Source organism: Dasypus novemcinctus, chromosome 22 (genome assembly GCF_030445035.2).
Source record: "Dasypus novemcinctus isolate mDasNov1 chromosome 22, mDasNov1.1.hap2, whole genome shotgun sequence".
Lineage (NCBI taxonomy): Eukaryota > Metazoa > Chordata > Mammalia > Cingulata > Dasypodidae > Dasypus > Dasypus novemcinctus.
Window position 1 is genome coordinate 56,805,956 of NC_080694.1, and position 15,853 is coordinate 56,821,808.

At 42.5% G+C, this 15,853-nt stretch overlaps 2 protein-coding genes across 6 annotated transcripts in view; one reads left to right on the forward strand and one right to left on the reverse strand.

Annotated features, from left to right (window-relative positions):
- MRS2 (magnesium transporter MRS2) overlaps window positions 1-3,231 on the forward strand; it is a 33,892-nt gene extending 30,661 nt beyond the window's left edge. Inside the window, exon 11 of the mRNA XM_004462068.5 lies at window positions 497-3,231. Coding sequence (XP_004462125.2) covers window positions 497-607 — 111 coding nt within the window. The 3' untranslated portion in view covers window positions 608-3,231. The remainder of the gene's footprint in view (window positions 1-496) is intronic.
- Window positions 3,197-15,853, reverse strand: part of GPLD1 (glycosylphosphatidylinositol specific phospholipase D1) — a 69,085-nt gene continuing 56,428 nt past the window's right edge. For all 5 annotated transcript variants that reach the window (XM_058285313.1, XM_058285312.1, XM_058285311.1 and 2 more), the window contains 5 exons: window positions 10,543-10,719; window positions 9,974-10,134; window positions 8,268-8,294; window positions 8,096-8,146; window positions 3,197-5,599 (listed from right to left, as the gene is read on the reverse strand). In XM_058285313.1, the coding sequence (XP_058141296.1) occupies window positions 5,513-5,599; window positions 8,096-8,146; window positions 8,268-8,294; window positions 9,974-10,134; window positions 10,543-10,719 (503 nt within the window). In that variant the 3' untranslated portion in view covers window positions 3,197-5,512. The remainder of the gene's footprint in view (window positions 5,600-8,095; window positions 8,147-8,267; window positions 8,295-9,973; window positions 10,135-10,542; window positions 10,720-15,853) is intronic.

The window sequence follows — 15,853 nt, forward strand, 5'->3', positions numbered from 1 at the left end:
ACAGGGGCAGCCGTAGCCTGGGCTCGGGGTCACAGTGTGCAACTCTGAGCAAGTCGTTGCTTTCTCTAGGCCTCCCTCAGTCTCGTCTGTCAGGACATAACCACTGCTTTGTAGGGTTATTGGGAAATTTAGATAATATGTGTAAAGGACTTAGCATAGTCCTTGGCTATAAGTTAGAAATATAATTTATTTTGTGTAGAACACCATGACAAGCGTTAGACATTTAGATAAATGTTAGTAATTCTTGCCTGACTGAATTATTACAATTTTATCAGAACTAAAACCAAAGTGTACAAAATGTATGTTCTCTTTAAGAAAAGATACGAAAAGTAGACCTCCTTTTTCTTTTCTTTATACTTGAAAATTATACCTGGAAAAGTGTTGGAGGCCCTGTTATAGTTATACCATGGAGGGCAGCCCTCTCCTTGTTTAGTAATTACATATTATATCCTTTAAGAAGAACAAAACCCAGAAATCTTTTTCTTGCTTCATTTAGATGGCCTCTTTACCTAGAAAGACCCTGCAGGCAGACAGAAGGCTGGAAATGAAGAGCAGCCTCCGGCAAGATGGACTTGGGTCAAGCAGGCCTATCCTAACCAACCGCTAGGAACACCCAGTGGGAGCTGCATATTTTGCTATGGTAGCTACTTTACCATGTTCTTTTATAGAATCAAAGACTTGGGGGAAAAATCAGTGATCTTCAAATTACAGCATCTGATGGGAAAAACCCATTATGGCAGACACAATATTAGAACTTAATTGCATGTTCAGAATTCTGAGTAAAGAAGCAAAGTGCTTGCTTTGTAAAAGGTAGATTTTGTTTCCTGCAAACTTAAAGAACTGTTTTTATAGACATGGCGTGACATTGCGTGAATCATGGAGAAATTAATTTAACAAGAGAACAAACTATTAGACTATTTTATATTTTTATTTCACTTATATCAAGAAATTGCCAAATAAACGTAAATGCCAAATAAACCTATAAACTTGATGAATCCACAGTTAGGATGTCAGGTAACTAGTCAGTGCAGGGAATCATGTTTGTGTTGATTTCTTTCCTCTCAGGAGACTGGAAGCTAGCAGAGTATGTATTCACCTTAAATTCTGGAAGTTTGTGCTTTAAAATTAACCACTTGACATATTCTTTTTTTGTATTTGCCCCTTTCTTATATAAGGCAAATAAAAATAAGGAAATGATATTTAATATCAGCATTTTTGGATTCCAGTTAAGAAGATTTTAATGTAAATCTGGACCTCTGAGCCTTTTGAATTTAAGCAGAAAGCAGATGTTTCCATTCTGTTACTGTTTTATAGCTGCTTTTTTATTGCCTGGTTTTTATAGCATATGGATGTGCCACCCCACCCCCAAAAAGGAATATTTATGTAGCCCAGCCAGTCTATATTGCCTGTACCCCAAAGTAGACAGCAGGGCTCCAAAAGCAAGAGGGCAGATACATTTTAGAATTGTGATAAAGTATAGTTCCCACAATCAGAGATTTGGGTTTTTAAAAAATGGCTGTTAGTAAAAAGCAGCTATATTATCTTAACTGCCTCTTTTATATTTTCTGGATATTAAGTACAGTTCTGTAGAAGAACATTGCAGCTAAACTTCCCAGCAGAATTAGCATATATGGAAGATTCCATAGTGTCCCCAGGAGTCCAGAGCAGCTCTTCATTGCAAATGTTGTAGTAATAGCAGAATAACATGCCTAGCCTGTTGATGTGGAGGATGCCCTATTATGTCACTTGAGGAAGGTTAGAGATCCATTTGCCAGGCAGTGGTTAGGCAATAGGAACAAATGTATTCCCATAGCTGATTTGGAAGGAAGCAGATGAAGTTACAAGTAAGGTCTTTGTGGCCGTTTGAGATTTTATGAATCCCAAAGAGAAAGATTATGTTTTTAAACTCATCTGTTCCTGTGGGTGTTGTGTTATACCCTTTGATTGCACTGAATTCCGTTGAGGGGCCTTTATGGTGAGATTACGTGATAAGCCTGGTTTTGGGGTTTTGAAAGGATTGACAGTGGGCGTGATGTATGTAGCCTCCCGCTCCCTTGCTGGGTCTTTCTGTGTCTGAGACACATGCAGGGAAAAGGAAGCTGCCACGTTTGATCCGGCCGTGAGAGAGAGGAGTGGAGGATCCATTACGCGCAAAGCCCCTAAGAGGCTGGGCCCACTGAGCAGCTCAGGAGACCAGCCCTGCTGTACACCCCCTAGCTCACAACTGAACTCGGGAAGAAAGCCGACCAGCCAAGACTAATACAGGAGGCCTGGAAGGAGACAAGCCCTGGGCCTAGTTGCCTCAGCTGAGCTCCAGCCTTGGCAGGGGTCGGTGGCCATCTTGCTTCAACATATGGCTCCTGACTTTGGTGAGAAAGCAGCTCTGATGGTGCCTTGGTTTGGACTATTTCACAACTTGGAACTATAAACTTTTACCCTAAATAAATCTCCTTTATAAAGGCCAACCCATTTCTGGTATATTGCATCGGCAGCCCTTTGGCAAACTAAAGCTGTCTCCCCACTCCCGTGTGTGGCATGAGAAGCTATTAGAGGAAGCTGAGAATAGAGGGCAGGGGATGACTGATGGTCTTGGAGCACTGAGGGGCCCACTTGCACCTCACATCGCCTCACCACGCTCTAGGACATGACTGTTGGACTGAATTTTTTGTCGGGTCACTGAGCTATTTAGTGAGCTTGGGTAATTTTTTATTTTTATTTTTAAATGAGTCACATCCCATCAGTTAAAGGGGTGATATATAATGTAACTACTTCATAAGTCTGATAAGGGACGTTACTAATGGTTTATAAAATTCTTAAAAGTGTTTTTAGATCAAGTATGATTTCATATGTCAGCTAGCTCTGCTTTGGCAACTGCAAGATGGTTCTTGCATTAAATCTCCCTTAAATAATAAAAGCCTATGCCAAAGAATATGAAGTTCAATAGTTTGAAATGTGGAATTAAAATACTACAGCAGTATTTGAAAGTAAGGGGATACAATTTCAAACACTCAGTGATGTTAATAAGCAAGCAATTGTAGCTCTTGTTTCACCTGTACAACATATGATACTCTTTAACAGACTGACTTTCTTTGGAAGGCTTCTAAGAAAATGAGGCAGGATAAATGTTATTTTAGGATGCCATTAATACTTGCTTTTTTCTTGGTAAAAAAAAAGGTTGTAATAACCACTTAAACAATTTCATATTAAAAAGCTACTTATTTTGGTGATTTATTCCAAGAATTATATGCAGTTTCATTTTCTGGAATCACAGTATTTAACTCACACTTTGAATTTAAGACTGATTTTCACTACTGTAGCAGTAACTACAAAGGTGGTCTAACAGCACACGGAATCGGGCACCTGCAGACCGGGTTCTAGCCCCAGGCTCACTTCGTGTGTGTTTACTCAGGTCTGTGATACAAATGGCATAAAACCATTTGAAGGCATAAAGCCTTGAGACATGTTACTACACCCACAGGTAAGGCAAAAACTGTAAATATATAAATGTCTTCTGATATTGTGAAATACAGTTCTGAGTTACCACCATTGTACATGTTCAGTTTTGTGTTAATGAGATACTCCATTATAATCACAAAGCATTTCAGAATCAGTGCTAAGAACTAGTTAACACTTAGTGGAATGGAAAGGTAAAGTTATTGCGATAATATATTAGACTGGTATGTATGAAGTTTTTTTCTATATGCCAGGTTTTCGCAGAATTACCATAGAGTTTGCCGTCAATAGCTGAAGTACACTTTGTCATTTTCCTAACTGTGGGCTTGGTATGGTTAAAGAACCTATATGCTTGAAACTTTGCTTCCGGCGCTACAGGATATAACCTTTTCCACCTAGTACTTGCTTTTTAATATGTGCAGGCATATTGAATGAGAAACCTAAATCCCCAGGGTTGAACCCAGGGCCTGTCGTCTGGTGCAACTGTCGCCTAATGAGCAGTATGAAGGGGGCATCCTTCTGCTGGGAGAGGCAGGCCTTTACCGAGGTGTAAGGCCAGTATCATCAGACTCCTCACCTCTTACATGAGGAGAGTTCAGTAATTTCTGTTGCCCTAAAAATAAATTTCCTTTTAATTAAAAATAATTCATCAAATAGGTTGAGCTGCCAATAATTGTTTTGGCAACAACCAAATGGTGTTTTGCCTTTTTTGACATGCCGTAGTGAAACCCTGCATTCAGCACATTGCTTTTTAAGAAAAATGAGATTGTCCCAGGAGAGATTCAAAGTGCTTTCTAGATCTGTGCTTATTAATGTTTTCTTATATATCCCACCATATGTTCACAGTTTCAACCCTAGTAGCTTTTCCTTAAATTTCTGATTTAACTCTACTCTTTATGAGTTTCTCTTCTCTCTTCATCAGTCTTTGCTCTGCGTCTAGAAAAGCTGAGAAGGTTTTGTCATTTATTCATTTATTACTTTCTCCTGCTTTGTTTTAATTTCACTACTGTCAGAAGAAAAAGCTTGACTCAAAATATTACAAAGTCAGCTAGTACTTTTGCAACTCATTTTCCGATGTTTACAGATAATAGTGCCGCAGAGTTTTTGCTCTGTTAATGAACACAGTATTGGTGAGCTGAAACCCTGTGGTCCGTTCCTGTCCCTTACATGTGCCACCCTGCAGGATTGGCAGATGAAGTCACCCACTGAAACCAGCCTGGGGACAAGCGGAGCGAAGGCCTGCGTCGCTCCTCTGGGTCTCACCAGCCAGCAGCCTATGGCTCAAGCCAGATCTCTCTCCTTTCTGCTCTTATTCTCCTCTTGGCACAACTTGTGGCAACCTAAGGCAATGCAGGCCCCTCTTGGGATGACTTAAAGCTAGTGCAGAGTCACTAGGTTGTTGTCCTGGTCAAACAGCCATCTCTGCAAAAGCATTTGAGGGCACAGAAAGTGGATAGTTGTTTTTTTTCTATTTTCCTTCACCGTGGAAAACATGGAAAATGCAATACTCATTAAGAAAGGATCACATCATGTACAGCAAGTGGTTTTGGTGTTGAGGCTATTCTTCACCCCGTACTTTCTTCTCATTGTCTCCTCCTACCCCGGTGTTTTGTCTATATACTTTGCTTCTGTTTCACTGTGATTGGAACAGGACACCAATGAAAGGAGGACATTCTTGGGAGGAACTGTATACAGAGATTTTCCCAAGGTTAACCACAGCGAGCTTTTCCACACTGGAGAAAGAACAGGTATTTGTGACAGGCCTAAGCACAGATAGTAAGCTAGTTAGGGGAGGAAAGAAGAAAGGTTTAGATGCACTGGGAACAAAGATTTTTGGATGGGGACACCAATAACCAGAGTTTGGGATATTTCACATACTTCTAATGTCCTATAATTGCTTCAGATTTCCAGTCTGCTGTTGGTGTCGGGTCCCCACCCCCAGGAGCCCGCCTCTGCTAGGATCTCCAGTGGCTCTGCTGGATGTGCAGTACTGTCCACCAGAACGCCCATCCTGGAGAACTCAGCACGCAGAGCAGGTTAGGAAACAGGAGTGCACTCCCTAATCTAAGCCAAAGCTATAGATGTGAAGCACCCCAGAGAGTCGGGCTCCCCAAGAACTCCTTTCAGCAGCAATGACAAGTTGGTTCTGTAGAGGGAAATAATACAGACAGAATTTGTTATTAACTCAACATCTGGTAAATTCCAACTGTAAACCAGGCTTCGTGGTACACTCAGGATATAAAGATGAATAAGTCATTGACTAGATCTCATGGCTTGACTTTAAACTCCTCTTTCCTTTTGTTCATATACCATTTTCTCAGACCCACAGGTTCAGAAAATTGCAGCTGAGGAATTTCCACCCAATCCCTTTTCTGGCACATAAGGAATAAAGGAAAAGTGCCCTGTTACATAACCTGCTACAGGTTTTTAAACATTCCACTGATGGCAATCTTTTTGGAAACTGCCAAATGTTACTCTGAACCAGGCTGGTTATTGAGGTGTAGGTGATCAAACTGCTTGATCGTGTTTTGGTCAGAAGCAGGTATGACCACGAAGCAGCCAAACCTGAAAAAAGCTTCTCATTGATTTCACTTTGAAAACTACAGATGGAACCCAGCAGTAACAATGGTTAGCATTTCAGCCTTTATCATGTGCCTGATGCTCTGCCTCCCCCTTGGCTTTTGTTTCCCCTTTGTAAATACCCAGTGTTGACTAAAAGGGAAAATCTAACTTGATTTTTCAGAAAAAAAAAAAAAAAAGAACCTAGTAGTAATTTTTCTGTCTTCCCTTATTTAAGGAATTACTTACTATTAACCTGCCCACAGTTGGGCTATGCGCTTGTCACCTCCATTTCCCGGCTAAGCCACAGCCATTCCTGACATCGAGTCTGCCCTCACTCTTGCCCTCCCTGTGCCACCTCAATCTACTTCTATTCCAGGTCCAGCCCAGGCCCGCGGCTCCGCGGCCTTCCCTGACTCCACCTGCAGAGACTTCTGCAGCAGGTGCCATCCATATCACCCTGCAGTATGGTCACTGGGTGGCCTGATGGACATGTTTATTTCTCCACCTAGCCTGTAAGCTCGCTCTAAAGACAGCCCCACGAGCGGCCTCAGCACTAGCACTAGACAGTGGCAGCACCTTTTAAGTGCCACGTCCTCTTCATTCTAGTTTGTTAATAACAGTTGCATTACTTAATGCTCATATGTCATAGAAAGGAGAAAGTCTTCAAAACCAGAATCTTTACCCAAGTCTCCTTTCATTACTATAACTTTTATTACCCAAAACATGTGGATTCTTGATAATATCTAACTTTGGAGAATGAGTAAAATTTAATTAATGAATAAAACTTTGTAAGTCAAAATTATGACAAAGTATCCCTGTGGCCACCGTTTGAGAATTCTCCTATAAACTTAATTCATCTTTTTTGTGGCTGGATAATCTGGTATGGGTAACCCCAGAATTTTGCTAGCGGGCTTGCCTATAAATGGGTTAAAGCAAAGGTCACTGGAACTGTTGGCCACTAGAGGGCACTTGAACCACAGCTCTGGGCAGGCACCCAGTCCCCACCGTCTGTCCTTCAGACCTTGGTTTCCTAGGTTACAGACATTGCTTACTATAAATGCATGTTTCCCCCGCCCTTCACCCCTCAGTGAATTCTGTTCACATCACTCTTAGCATTCAGTCCTCTGCTGATTTGCATTTGTTTTCACTTTCTCTGGATATAAATCTTATTTTCCCTTAAGAGCAAAGACTCTTCTGTTTCTTAAGATACCTAATAGCCTAGCACAGATCTGTATGGCATCATATCTTGAAATAAATGAATAGATGGAATTAATGATTTAGAAGTATAGTTTAAAATAAGACCCTTTAATCTGTATCTATAAAAAAAAATATGATACATTGAGACAGTAAATTACTATGCATCCATTAGAGAATCCCATAGCTCTAATTTCCTTATCTAAAAAGAGGCCTATATAGTACATGAAAACAAAAGAATGACAAGTAGAAATAAGTCTGATGTGTGTGTGTCTATAGTAATATAGAAACTCTGAAAATAAAGTCTGGAAGAATACACACCAAACTATTATTAACAATAGTTATCGTATAGGGAAAAGGTTGGCAAACTTTCTGTAAAAGGCCAGATAACAAATATTTTACACTTAGAGGTATCTGATGCAACTAATCAGTTCTGCCATTGCAGTACAACAGCAGCCATAGGTAGTACATTGATGAACGAGCATGGCCACGTGCCAATAAAACTTCATTTACAAATACTGAAAGTTGAACGTCATATAAATGGCACATGTCATGAAATACACTTCCTTTGACTTTTTTTTCAACCATTTAAAAATGTACTAGCTGTTTTTAGCTCACGAGCTGCACGCAGGCAGTGGGCTGGCTTGAGCCGGTGGGCCATAGTCTGCCCATCCCTGCTACAGATGATGAGCTGGAGGAACAGGGAGCGAAATTCTTCACCAACGAAAAAAGTGATGGGATTATGTGTGGATGTAACTTTGTGTGTTCCTCTCTACTTTTCAAATAAAAAGAAAATCTAAAATAGAAACAGATAAAATGAGATTGTCACCACATCCCAGCCTTAGAACAAACGTAGGCATCAAAGAAGTACAGTCTCTGTACTTACCTTGTCCTCTGACCTCACAGTGATCACAGCGCTCCCAAACCGTGAGCTTGCCTGTAAAACATTCGGTCTGTTATTGGCCTTTTAGGGAAACAGTATTTTATCAGTTTAAAATGATAAGGGGAAAGGCATTTTTCATAATTCTTCTTTCTTCAGTCCTTCAGCAGATACTTACTTCAGGAGAAATCAATACATACTGGGCCTGAAAGAAAAAAATGGGGGAAAAGAAAACCATTAATGTTTATTACTGTTCATGTGTTTTTAAAATCAATTTTAATTGCACATTTACACTGGGGGTACGTATTTATTTCTACATTTCCCAAGTGTGGGAATTTAGCTTAGAAAATAAAATCAAATGTATATTTATATATGCATATTCACTGTATCATTTAGGATAGTGTCAATTGGAAGTGCCCTAAGTGACTAATAATCATCACTTAAATAATGGTTAAACTGGTTTATCCACAGATAAAATATTTGGCAGCCAGTAAATTTCATGTAAGAATTTAGACTGACATAGAAAAATGTTCTTGATGTATTGTTAGGGTAAAAAAATCAGGTTATAAAGTTGTGCATAAAATCCTGCACAATATGACAATTGTTAATAAGAATAGACACACATACTGTAGTGGTGAAAAGTGGGCTTTAGAATCAGACCCTGGTTTAATTCCTTGTTCTGCTCTTAGCATCGTAACACTGAACCAATTACCTCTCTGAACTTCAATTTCTTTTTCTGTAAACAGGTATAATGCCAAATGTATAGCTTTGATGTATAAATTGTATATAAAGTACTTAGCATAGTGCTAGGCACAAAGTAAATGTACAAAAAATGGTTGCAATTAAATTCACAGAAAAACTACTAGGAGGGTACACATCAAAGATTAACAAGCATTCTCACTCCAGAATAGAATCTTAGATAGATCATTCTAAATTTTCTTCTTAGTACTCTAGTATTTTCTAAAATTTTCACAATAACCATTCATTTTGAAATTTAAAAAGTGTGTGTGTATATGTATATATAAATTACTATTTTGAGGTGGTACCAGGGATTGAAACCAGGACCAAGTATGTGGGAAGGAGGTGCTCAACCACTGCGCTACATCTCCCCAGTGAGAGTATGGGGTGGTTTTTTTTTTCATGTTTGTTTTGTTTTTAGGAAGTACTAGAAATTGAACCCAGGACCTTTTGTATGGGAAGCAGGCACTCAACCACTAGGGCTACATCTGTTCCCAAAAAAATAATTTTAACTAAAAAATAATAATGGAACAGATGTGGCTCAAGCAATTGGGCACCTGCCTCCCACACGGGAGGTCCCGGGTTTGGTTCCTGGTGGCTCCTAAAGAAGATGAGCCACAACGAGCTGCAAGTGGAAGAGGCTCAAGCAGTAGGGCACTCGCCTCCCACATGGGAAGTCCCAGGTTCAGTTCCCCATGCCGCCTAAAGAAGATGAGCAGATAAGGGAGCCACCTGGCAGGGGTGGAGGGGGGAAATAATGGCCATGTGCTGTAGGCCCAGGAAACCTGACACCTACGTAAGAAGAGGAGGAATAAAAGAAAGCCACAAAACAAGAAACAAAAGAGCAGATGTTTAAATGAAACTCCAGTGACTTTGGCCTGTTTTACTCTTAACCAAGCAGTCCAGGCTGTGACCAGAGGCCCACAGGACGCCAAGCCCAGCTGCTCCTTAGCTCTGAGGTGAAACGAGGCAGGACTGCAGAGGGCAGGCAGCCGTTCCTACAAAGCGAGGGCACATGATTGGGTCTTGACCCTGGGGCCTCAGAGTTCAAGTAAAAGTCCCAAGAGTTTGACAGTGGATGTGGTTTAACAGCAGCAGGAGTGTCCTTTCCCAGTACGGGTAGACTTTTGTAGGAGAATACTGCACCTTCTCTTCTGGACACGGAGCCATCCATGATTTGCATTTGCCCGTCACATCTCCAAGGGTGGTGTGGTTGCCATTATATACATACACGCGGCCATCTTCCCCGCCAATCAGTCCAGAGGTCACATCTGCTATCCTCAGTGGGGCGGCCATGATGACTTCATCTGCAAACCATACAGACCGCAGGTAGTAACAGCCACCACGCCCTGTCCTCCTGTCCATTGTCCCCCTGCTGGATGCTAAACCAGTCCCGCACCGGAGACAGTGTGCCCTTTTAATACCCTGATTGCATCCTGACGAAGGCTTGTTTCCTAATTCATTTGTCAGTAACAGCTGGCCTGAGTCACTCAGCAATTCCATGGGCAGAGAGGAAACAAATACTGCCACATGCAAGAAGGAAAGCTCCTCCTCGCTGTATATCCAGCTCTAGTCTTACCTGATCCAAAATCTATCTAAAGACCCGTGGGGCCAAGGCCCCCAATTCTGAGGGCAGAGCATAAACGATACAATTAGGGTGATACAGCCCATCCATTGGGCAAATTCTGCTCCCCTAAAAGTAGCCCCCTTCCTACCCAAGCCGTCATTATCCAGGTCACTCAAGTGCAGGACGCCACCGAAGCGAGAGAAGCGGCGGTCTCCACTGAAGGTGCTGAGCAGAGAGGGCTGCGCGTCGGCTGTTAGTTTATACATCCGAGCAGCTCCACCTTGGTGCAAGGTCATGGTCAGGAATGCCATTTTAGACACGGCATCTGAAACAAACCAAAGCGATGAGTCAGAAGGGCCTGCTGAGAGCCGAGAATGAAGACAGCTGGAGCAGCCCTGAGAGAGTCTTGCTTCCTGCTTGTGTTCTTCAAATGATGGAGAGCACTCAACCCCGTCAGTGCCAGGCAGCTCTGGTCATTAGGGAGGTACAGCTAGCTTGTGCCCCGAGCCTCAAACACTGGATAAGCTCAGCGTTTCCCCATCAAATAGGTGCTCCTTCTGGTCTTACCCTTTGTAAGAAATGAAGATGAGTTTTCACATAAAGGAAGAAAATGTTAATTAATGTAACCTGGCAGCCTACTGCCTCAGTCTCCCACTCTCGGGTTAAGCAGGAACAAAGGAAACCAGCTTAAGCCAGTCCTATAGCCAGTAAAAAGGATGCCCAAGAAAGAGCTAAGTCCATACCAATTCAGCTCTAAATTCCATCCCTTATTTGGCAAAGGGGAGCAGGTAAAGGCTAAAATGGTTGGAATGTGATGGGGGAAGCGGGTCATCACAAACTTTTGGGCAGGAAAATTACATCTTCTCGGATAGGCTGTAACTTCTGAAGTACCCCATCTATGGGGAAACAGAGGAAGGGCTTGCGTGCTAGGCTTAGGGGTGTAAACTGTGTCATTTTTCTTTGTTCGGTGCACCAGCCACGTTTTCTGGTTGTACACCCCTTGCAAGATTGAGAATTCTTCTCCACAATTGGGTGAGCCTTATTTTCTTCCAGAAGATTTCTTACACCCTCCAGTACATTCTTTATGCAACCATCTTGTTTTATATCTCAAGTCTGCTTATGTCTCACTCCTCACATACATCCTTTGATTTAAAGTCCAGCCTCCTTAGGAGGCCTCCCATAACCTGACTGCTCAGGGCCTCTAGCATTGTGTTAGGTCACTTCTTCCTCTTCACCCATAGTGAACTTACAGCACAGGTCATCAGATTTCTTACATCTGGGCCCCTGAACGTGATGTCTGCTCTGCCTTCCCCTGTCCATACGCCTCTGGGCTCCTGCTTAGCCTTCAGAATTGGTTTGGGGTCACCTCCTAATACTTGGTCTGCAGTAGATGCCCCTCCCATCTGCTCCCACACCAGCCCGGGCCCAGCCTCCACTGTAGCACTGACTGCAGGGGAGCACGCTTTCCATTTGCCGGGTCTCCTGCGTCAGGCTGCCAGGTCTGTAAGTTATCTCTATCCACGCTACCTAACACACTGTTTGGTCATCCCAAGTGCTTGTTAAATGTTTTCTAAATGAATGCTTTTTTTTTTTTAAAGATTAATTTTTATTTATTTCTCTCCCCTTTCCACCCTCCACCCATCCCCGTTGTCTGCTTTCTCTGTACATTCGCTGTGTGTTCTCCTGTGTCCACCTGCATTCCTGTCAGTGGCACTGGGAATCTGTGTTTCTTTTTGTTGTGTCATCTTGCCACATCAGCTCTCCGTGTGTGCAGCACCATTCCTGGGCAGGCTGTGCTTTTTTTTGCGCAGGGCGGCTCTCCTTGCAGGGACGTATTCCTTGCATGCGGGGCTTCCCTATGCAGGGGACACCCCTGCATGGCACAGCACTCCTTGCGCGCATCAGCACTGCACTTGGGCCAGCTCACCACATGGGTCAGGAGGCCTTGGGTTTGAATCCTGGACCTCCAGTGTGATAGGCGGATGCTCTATCAGGTGAGCCAAATCCACTTCCCATTAAATGAATGAATTTTTAACAAATTCAAAACAAAGCTGTTAGGTTTTTGCCTGTAAACTTAATCATTTGTAAGAAAGCCTTGGCTTCAGAAATGAGCACACGCTCCAAACACCATAACAGCATCTGTGGCTTGGTGTGTGGCGTGGTCTGAGTGGCTTATTCTCAGCCAATGTCCAATGAGTGGATAGTTGCACATCAGTGTCTACTTAGTATCACGGTTAAAACAGGTTATGCATTGATGAGAAAGTTGTTTTTACTGACAGCCTTCTACCCAGTTTATAGCAGATTGTCAGAAGCAACTCGGCTTAACAAAGAGGCAGCAATAAGTAGCAAAAAAACATAGGAAACAACATGGTGCTTTAAAAAGTACAGTAGTGGGAGCAGATGTAGCTCAGTGGTTGAGCACCTGCCTCCCATGCACGAGGCCCCAGATTTGATCCCTGGTACCTCCTAAAAAAAATAAGTACAGTAGTTTATACTCAGCCCAGAGGCATAAAAAATGTTTCAGCTGGAGAAAATCCTTATTCCCTTTCTTGTGCTCCCAGACAAGAGCTCCTGAGTGAGGAGGAAAGTAGCAGTGCTTCACTTTCAGTCCACCCCCTGCCCACAGGGTGGACCCGTGCTCTGGTCCTGCTGCACATGGTGGCTCACGGCCACGGCCAGCTCTGCCCTCCTGGTGCTGCCTTGCACCCGCTCCTCCCTGCCTCCTCCACTCGGGCTGGAGGGTGTGTGTCCACCACGCCACCCCCAGCTCTCTCCCGAGAGGTTTTCCCAACATGGTGTTTGAGGGCAAGGATTAGGAAGCCTGACTGCGGCTGCCCATCTAAACTGTGTCCCCCAGTCCAGCTCGATCAGCTCTTAAAAGCACGAAGCTTGACATCAATCTGACTGATTGGGCATCTCCTCAAACGGTTTACAACACCCAAGGGTGGGAAGAGTCGCCACTCGCAGGCCACTGAGATTCACCAGAGTCGTAAAGTGGAGCCGCATGTAATTTAGAACAATTTCATTGCCAGGGGTTTTACCGTCAGACTGTGAAAAGGCAAGATTTAGATACTGTAAATGTTCAGCCACTCAAAGCATCTGATTCCCTTGAGTGTGCAAATTAAACAATGACTTTAGACAGAAAATTAAGGTAATGCTTTTGCATATCTGTTTGTATTATTTGAGTAATATGTAACAAAAGTAATCCAGTCGACTGGTTTAGAAGCGGTGTATCCCCAGACCTCTATGAATTCCCAAATCCCAGAACGCTACAGAAACACAGGGTCCTTCCATGGCTAAGGACCATGGTTTTGTAGATCTCAACTCTTTCTTTCTGTCCTGAGCCCTGGTCCCTGCGCTTTCTCGCCAGGAGGAATTTTTTAAAGCATATGCAAATGTTTTAATAATTTCTCAAGGATAACTTCACCTAAGTGGCATGGGGACACAGCCGTTGTGAAACACAGCTGTGTCTCGGCACTTAGCTCCGTCGTGGGCCACAGGAGAGAACCTCATCTCGCAGTGTGGTCACACCGTGACTCAGAAAAACTGGGTTGTAAGTCACATCATCGTGGGTGCTCAGTTATTGCAAAATCATCAAAGCCACGTTTGTTAAGCCTACAAATGCCCAGATGATCATTACGAAAAGTCTGGAAAATTTGGCAAAGAAGAATATTTGAATAATTTTTATATTTCTAAATAGGTATACACATCTTAGACAAAATGGACTTTTGTGGGTCATACAATTTCATATTCTGCTTTTCACATTTAGACTATCTGCCACTATAAATACTATTTTTCCACATTTATGAAAAGCTTTTGAGAACAGGTTGATAAGGTGGCTCATACAGGGCCCAAGGGAATAAAGGCATTTAAAGTTCTGATATACTGCCAAACCTCTATCAAAGGTGTATCAGTTTCCTTTCTCAACAGCAGTGTATGAGTTTGCCCATCTAAACTCACCTTTGCCATTATTATTGTTTGCATATTGAAAGTACTCTGTAATTACTAATTAGTGCCCTAAAATCCCCAGTCAGAACTGTCTTCTGTGTACAGTGGCCACAGTCTAAACAAAACTTCTTCTGAGCCAGAGGACAGGGCGAGAGGGATGTAGCTGAGGGGGAGCTAGGTTCCTGTGTTACTCCAGCCCAGACCAGCAAATCCCAGCCTGCTTCCACAGCACCCCAAAGTTGCTACTTATCTGCAAGTAGACCATATTTCTCCAATTTATAAATTAAACTCACTACAGTTCACTTTTTAATGGGTCAACCTGTGCTACACAGCTGTGATTCCCAAACTGTGCGCTGCAGCGCTGCAGAGAACTCACAGGGATGCTATAATACTTTAAATTTTCAAAGGAAACCCAAGGACGTCTGTTCAGTTTCTACAGGCAATCCCTACATCATGTTGTCGCAAACCTGGGTTTCTGGGGGTTGCTGTGGCCAAACATCCAGGTGGTGATGGCCAATCCCATCCCAAGGTTGAACAAGTGCTTCAACGGGCACTGTTGTTAGAATGTGAAGGCAGAGGCTCCAGAGTGTGTGCCCTGTGCAGCCACACGGGCTCTGCGGGGAGAAAGGCCTGTGCTTGGTTTAACCCTCTCCTTTCACTACCTGAAATTCTGGATAATTTTTGAATAAGAGGCCTGTCACTTTTATTTTGCACCAGGCTCCACAAATTACGTAACCAGTTCTGCATACTTACTATTTGCAACTAATTATTTAATAAACAGAACTGTTGAGTAATTCTTTTGGCCTTTGCACATAATTATTTAATAAACAGAACTGTCAGGTAATCCTTTTGGCCTAGAGAAATATAAGCAAAAGTGGTGAAATACGAACAAGATTGGCAGGCTGCATCAATACCAAATGCCAATAATCTGGTTGTGATATTATTATACTAGGGTTTTGCAAAATGTTATCGTTGGAGGAAACTGAATAAAATGTACACTGGATCTCTCTGTATTCTTACAACTATTTGTGCATCTATAATAATCTCAAAAAGTTTATACGCATCATTTATAAAAGAAAAGGAATTACTGAGACAGTAAGAGCTCCAGAACCAAGAAAACTTGGGAACCTCTAACTCACAGCACTCAAGCAGAAAAGGGTGTGGAAACTAAAATTAGCTGTGTGTGTTGCCAGAGTTTAGAAGTCATACCTAAACTCTGTAAAGGAAAAAGGAAAAAAAAAGGACTTCCAAAGCTCACTCAGCAAGTTTTTCATGGTTATAGTGCTGCAGAATCTTGCAATGAAATACTTAGCTATTCCTTTGCCCAATCCACTTTTCCTTATTATTCAAACCTCTCCCATGTTGTATGAAATAATTCTGAAAAAATAGTTTTGACAGTATATAAAAAGAACCGTAAAATAAAATTATATCTTCTAGTCCAGGCACTTATCTAAAAAACTAATCAGAGGGAAGCGGATGTGGCTCAAGCAATTGGGCTTCTGCCTACCACA